The sequence below is a fragment of the Camellia sinensis genome, chromosome 15, assembly GCF_055761805.1.
Source record: "Camellia sinensis isolate YWXY chromosome 15, ASM5576180v1, whole genome shotgun sequence".
Lineage (NCBI taxonomy): Eukaryota > Viridiplantae > Streptophyta > Magnoliopsida > Ericales > Theaceae > Camellia > Camellia sinensis.
In genome coordinates, this window is record NC_138975.1 from 79,284,905 (window position 1) to 79,291,391 (window position 6,487).

Here is a 6,487-nt window from a genome sequence, read left to right on the forward strand (position 1 = left end):
TACGGCTCGGGGTAGTAGGGTAGCTTTTGCTAGAATCTGTGTGGAAATTGAGGCTACCTCAAAACTGCCCACTTATTTCCAAATTAGGCATGATGATGAAGCTGTTCTAATCCGAGTCGAATATCAGGGGCTACCGTCAAGGTGTCAACATTGCTAAATATTTGGACATAGCACTCAAAAGTGTGTGTCTCAACAGGTGGCTAAGCTGATTTCTATGCAGAAGACATTTGAGGAAAATGTAAGTGCTCAAGACGAAGGCTGGACCACTGTCACAGCTAAGGGGAAGAGGAAGGTGGGTGATCCTGAGTTGGAAACTATCCCAGAAGTGGTGGAACTCCCAGCTCCAGCTTCTACAGTAGACCCTGTTCCAGCTCCAGCTCCTGAAATTGCTCCCACTGAGGTGGACTCATCTGATCAATCTGCGATCAAGAGCTTATCCGGGGAGGAGCAAAGCTCTGAAAGCAGTGATGTGGATAGGTTCCAAAAGAAGGTGTTCGAGATTGCAAAGCTGGTGGTTCCTAATGCTGCTGAAATGCTGGACACTGCGATTAAAGAAGTTAAGGCTGAAAAGGTGATCCATAGTTCTGCTACCCCATTACAGCAGGTGAAGAACAGGCCCTCTAGCAAAGGCAGCAGCAGCCAGAGGAAGAAAAAGAGGTAATACAGTTTCAGTTGGTTGTGGGTTTTGTCTTTTTTTGTGGGTTTTGTCTCTATCTCCCTTTTGTGTCCCTATGAATATAAAAATTGCTTCATGGAATGTTAGAGGTTTGAATGATCCCTCTAAACATAAAGAAGTTAAAAAGTTTGTGCTTAAAGAGAATATTCATGTCATGGGAGTTTTGGAAACCAAAATAAAACAGTCTAAAGAGAGTAGCATCTGTGGTAAATGTTTTGATCAATGGTCTATGCTCTCTAATTCACAACCAACTGAAACTGGTAGAGTCTGGGTGTGCTGGAACAATGTTTTTTGTGATGTTCAAATGATTTCTATGTCTAATCAGCATATTTTGTGTAAAATTATTGAATTGGCTTCCAATGAAATCTTTTATGCAACTTTTGTTTATGCTGAAAATAAGCACACATTGAGAAAGGTTTTTTTTGAATCTATGCTTGATATCTCCCGTGTTAAATCCAAAGTTCCTTGTGTTTTTCTGGGTGATTTTAATGCTATTAGATACCAGCAGGAAAAAATTGGGGGGACTTCTAATTGGACGAATGATAATGAGGAATTTAATACTTATGTTAATGCTTCTGAGTTGGCTGATTTGTCTTACGGTGGTTGCCAATTCACCTGGGCCAACAATAGGAGTGAGGGGACCTATATAGCTACCAAAATTGATAGAGTTCTGGTTAATGAGGCTTGGCTGGACAAATTCCTTGAGGCTACTGCCCAGTTTCTCCCCTCTGGTATTTCTGACCACTCCCTTGCTGTGGTCAATATCAGTGCCACCAAGTGCTCTTTCAAAAAACCTTTCAAATACTTTGATTTCTGGTCTCAACATCCAGATTTTCTGGGTACTGTTTCTAACACTTGGGGGCAGTATATTCAAGGGGTTCCTATGTTCAGGGTCTGTCAAAAACTCAGAAAGCTTAAAGCTAGTCTCAAGCTTTTGAATAAGAAAGACTTTAGTGACATATCTACTCGTGTCCAAATTGCTAAAACTAATCTGGATCTTATTCAATATAAACTTGACAAAGACCCTATGAATAGTGTTTTGCAATCTCAAGAGAGAGAGAGGATCTGAAAAAGTATATTGAGCTTAGCAAATTAGAAGAGAGCCTTGCTCTTCAAAAATCCAGAGTGCAGTGGCTTGGTCTTGGGGATAGAAATAGCAAATTCTTCTTTAGGTCTGTGAAAAGTAATATCAATAGAGGGAAGATTTTGAGTGTTGTCATGGGTGATGGTTCTAGGTCTACTCATAGTACTGATGTCCACACCTCTTTTATCAATTTTTATACCAATTTATTTGGTACCCCTTCTGTGGATCAGTACAAGGGCCTTGAGAGGATTCAATCTTTGGTGGAAAAAAAAGTCTCTATCTCTCAATCTGTTTCAATGTCCAAGCCTGTTTCTGAAAATGAAATCAAGGAGGTTTTTTGGTCTTTAAAGTCCAATAAAGCCCCTGGCCCGGATGGGTATTCCGCTGGTTTTTTTAAGAGCTCTTGGGATATTGTTGGTAAGGATGTCATCCTAGCTATTAAGTCTTTCTTTGACTCTGGTAAACTTCTTTCAGAGGTTAACAGTACCATTATAGCTCTTATTCCTAAAGTTCCTAATCCTACTCATGTTGGTGACTATAGACCCATCTCTTGTTGTAATACCATCTACAAATGCATTGCCAAGATCATAGCTAATAGAATTAAATTGGCCCTTCCTGATTTGATTGATCCTGTGCAGTCTGCGTTTGTTCAAGGTAGAAGGATCTCGGACAACATTTTCTTGTCCCAAGAGATTATGAGAGGTTACCATAGGAGTTCCCACTCTCCTAAGTGCGCCATGAAAGTTGATATTATGAAAGCTTATGATACTATGAGATGGGACTTTATCATTGATATCCTCAAAGCTATGGCTTTCCCTCCTTGTATGATTACCTGGATAAAGGCTTGCATTACGAGTCCTTCTTTCTCGATTTGTATTAATGGGAGCCTTCAGGGGTATTTTAAAGGGGCGAGGGGATTAAGACAAGGGGACCCTATGTCCCCGTATCTCTTTGTGTTGGCTATGGAAATTCTCGCCAGAATTTTAGCTGAGAAATCTAGGAGCCCTTTGTTCAAATTCCACTGGAGGTGTGAGAAAACTAAAATTGTCAACCTTTGTTTTGCTGATGATTTGATGATTTTCAGTAAAGGGGACCCTGGTACTGTCACTCTTATCATGCAGGGATTGGATGAATTTAGGGATCTGTCTGGTCTTACCCCTAATTCTAGTAAGAGCAATATTTTTTTCTCGGGGTGTAGTAGTGAGCTAAAAGAGGATATTCTTCAGATTGCCAATTTTACTGAGGGCTCCCTCCCGGTGAAATACCTTGGTGTGCCTCTTATCACTACCAAGCTTAAAGTGTCTGATTGTCATACTCTGGTTGAGAGAATTACTAAGAGGATTAAAAGTTGGACCAATAAACTGCTTTCTTATGCTGGTAGAGCTCAACTCATCCAGTCTATTCTGTTTTCAATGCAAGTGTATTGGTCCTCTCTTTTTATCCTCCCTAAGAAAATCATTGGTGACATTGAGAGCATCCTTAGATCTTTTCTTTGGTCTGGGGTTGAGTTGAAGAAACATAGTGCTAAGATTGCTTGGAGATATATCTGCAGGAAAAAAAATGAGGGTGGCCTTGGTTTCAAGGACTTAGCAACCTGGAACAAGGCTGCTATAGCCAAACATGTTTGGTACTTGTTTTCTGGGGGTGATTGTTCCATGTGGTGCCAATGGGTCAAGGCTTACTTGCTTAAAGGGAGGAGCTTTTGGGCTGTTAGAACTCCTAGTGATCCCTCATGGGTCTGGAGGAAAATCCTGTCTCTTAGGCATTTAATCTATCCTCACATCAAGTTCAAAATTGGTAATGGGGAAAATGTGTTCCTTTGGTATGACAATTGGCACCCGCTTGGTTCGCTGTAGAATTCTTTATGACACTAATCTTCCTGATAGCACCAAGGTTAGGTCTATAGTCTCTAATAGTTCTTGGAAGTGGCCTGTTTCTAATTCTTGGGAGATAAAGGAGTGGATCTCTTCTACCCCTTTATCTCTTCTACCTTCCTTTGGCTCTTCTGATACTCCGGTTTGGAATTTGGCTGCTGATGGTAACTTTTCTATCCAGTCAGCTTGGGATTGTTGGAGGGATAAGGGCCCTAAAGTCACTTGGTCCAAACTTATCTGGGGCCCCCCTTCAATCCCTAGGGTTAGTTTTATTGCTTGGTTAGCCATCAATGAGAGACTTAATACTGGTGATAGACTTAAAACTTGTGGTCTTGTTACTAATCCTTACTGCCCTTTCTGTCAAGATCCTGAGGAGAATCATTCCCATCTTTTTTTTAGGTGCATATTTTCTTCTAGGATTTGGGGTGGTATCCTTGCCAAGTGTAAGTCTAACTGGCCTTCTTTGCCTTGGTTGGAAACTGTTGATTTTGCTGTTAGATCCACCAGTGGTACCTCCTTGAAAATGGTGATTCTAAAGCTATCATTTCTTTGCACTGTCTACCACATTTGGATGGAGAGGAATAGTAGGATCTTCAATAAGGCCCAAAAGCCTGAAGAGGTTGTTACTAACTATATTATCCAAATGGTTAGGGGTAGGCTTCTTTCTATGGAAAATGTTAAAATTTCTGCAGGTGATAATTGGCTTCTGGAGGAATGGAGTCTTCCTCCCAAAATCTTGCAGCAGCACCATACTATTGCAGCTGGCCGGAGAATGAGTGTTGTGAGGTTACCTACATTGAGGGTTGAGTGATGGTGAGCAACTATTGTGGGGTTTACTAACTGGGTGCTCTTTTGCAGGTTATCATGAATCCTAAATCATCTCCTACATTGATCTGTCCGTATGGAGGGTCGAGTGTTGTGAGCTACCTAAATATTTCCAGACATTGTGGGTTGAGTGATGAGAGACAGCACACATGTATTACGCTAACTTTTATTATATCTTATATATGGTTTGTGCAGGTTCTTGGAGCTTTCAAGTATAATGTCTTTCTGATTCTTTCGAGGTATCATGTGAGTTGTGGGCCTAGTGATGTGAGATCATATATGGAGTGGAGAGACATGCTGTGTTGTGGGTCGAGTGAGGAGAGCTCCTATATTGTGTGTTTGTTATTTCTTCTCCTTTATGATTTTCGACAGGCTCACTTGTTGGTGAGGAGGTGTGGTGTTGCTTACAGTGCAGTTACAGGGGATTGCTGCTGGTATCCTTGTTTTTTGGCGTGGAGGGGTGATGAATACATGCTGCACAGATTCGGGTGGCAGTTTGTAGGGTGTGTTTGTACCATGGTGATGGCTGCTGCTAGCGCCTTGCTGTGCTACATGAGGGAGAAAATCAGTTGTTTTTCATTGTATTTTTTACATAATTTTATAGCATATTTAGCTTATACCTATGGGCTGTGTAGGAGTACCTTTGTGCTTCTTTGTGTTCTTAATAGCTTTCCTAGCAACCATGTTTCGGGTTGCACATATCTTAACAGGTTAGTTTTGTTTTGGTTTCTAATTCCTATCCCTACGGGCTGTGTAGGGAATGTTGTTTTGTTTTGGTTCATGCCCTTGTGGATACAGTGTCCAGGTTCATTCATCTTGCTTGGTGCTACAGTTGCTGGAGGTTCTTTGTCAAGACCATAGCCTCCTGGATCTATGCTTCAGTTTGTTTCTCTTCGTCTAGGGTGCTATAATTGTTTATATTTCTTGTTCACTCTTCCTATTGCTAGATTATAGGGAAGGTGAACAGGTTGTTGGCTTTTGGTTTGTTTTTTCTGTATAGCTGTGTTAGGTCCTGGGGTATGCCCCTTGTAGTTGTGTAAATTTTCTTGTTTTATTTTATCTCTTATTCACCCAAAAAAAAGGTATATCATGGGTTGTTATGATTATTGTCCTAGAAGGCCGTGCTGCCTCAATTGTTAAAGGAGATAGCTATTGATTGCTTATTGTTTTCCTTTTGTATAAAGGCATATTTGTATAGTTATGAATGTGTTGGAAACGGACAGAAGTATTGTGTTGAGATTGTGAAAAATGTGAAAGACTTTGAATACTTGCAAACATGTTTTGAAAAGGAAAATCATGTTTAAGTTTGAAAAAAAAATGGAAGAAAACATAATGGGCTTGCGGAATCGTTTTCAGGAACTTGCTAATGCTAATGTTTGAAAAGCAAATTGCTAATGTTGTTGAATGAAAAGAATGTTTTTGAGAAAAGTTCCTATATAAGTATATTTCGGTATAAACCGTCACATTATGTATATGATATGATTTGATGCATTCATGATCATAGCTATCTGTAAGTTGCTATTGTTTTGGATCATGTTGAGATCCCTACTGGACTTTATGTTCATCCCACGTTGCTAATCCTTTTTCAGGTGAACGTCGAGAGGTGTTTCAAGATTGAGGATCTTCTTTATGTGTTGGCCACTGGGCCTTTTATTTGTAGGCGGAATGCCATTGATATAAAAGGGTTAAACCCTTTCTTTTAGTGTTAAAGATGTAAGCTTGCGGGTGATTTATTTAGTTATGTACATGTTGCATTTTCGGATGAGAGAATCTTTATTTATTCTTGCAAATGATGTAAAGGGTTTCCGCGTGTTATCTCTGTAATTGAATAAACTTAATGAATTTGGCAATGGATTCCGAGTAATAAAATGTAGGGCGTGACAGTCATCTTGTATTAATGGTGTGGTTTGGAAAGGTCTTTGGTAAATATATGGGTTGGTTTCTATATATACAAGAGGGGTTTTTCCTATTTGGGTTCCCTATGGGCATTAGATGTCTTGAATATGTTATGACTTGAAAAGAGTTGAT

General features: G+C 40.0%; 1 protein-coding gene across 1 annotated transcript; it reads left to right on the forward strand.

Annotated features, from left to right (window-relative positions):
• The first annotated feature begins 214 nt into the window (after positions 1–214).
• LOC145813083 (uncharacterized) lies at positions 215–6,162 on the forward strand. Its single transcript, XM_082908347.1, has 11 exons — positions 215–657; positions 764–1,568; positions 1,712–3,513; positions 3,617–4,436; positions 4,493–4,552; positions 4,655–4,705; positions 4,832–4,893; positions 5,095–5,169; positions 5,258–5,264; positions 5,361–5,426; positions 6,049–6,162. The coding sequence occupies exons 1-11, from the start codon at positions 215–217 to the stop codon at positions 6,160–6,162; spliced, it is 4,305 nt and encodes a 1,434-aa protein (XP_082764473.1).
• The last annotated feature ends 325 nt before the right edge of the window (positions 6,163–6,487 follow it).

Excerpts from the sequence above, each read along its gene's own strand:
- LOC145813083 (XM_082908347.1), top strand. The coding sequence starts at position 215 with ATGCAGAAGACATTTGAGGAAAATGTAAGTGCTCAAGACGAAGGCTGG. Across the intron at positions 3,514-3,616 it reads TGGGTCTGGAGGAAAATCCT|AATTCTTTATGACACTAATC; the intron begins GTCTCTTAGGCA and ends GGTTCGCTGTAG. Across the intron at positions 5,427-6,048 it reads ATTATAGGGAAGGTGAACAG|GTGAACGTCGAGAGGTGTTT; the intron begins GTTGTTGGCTTT and ends ATCCTTTTTCAG.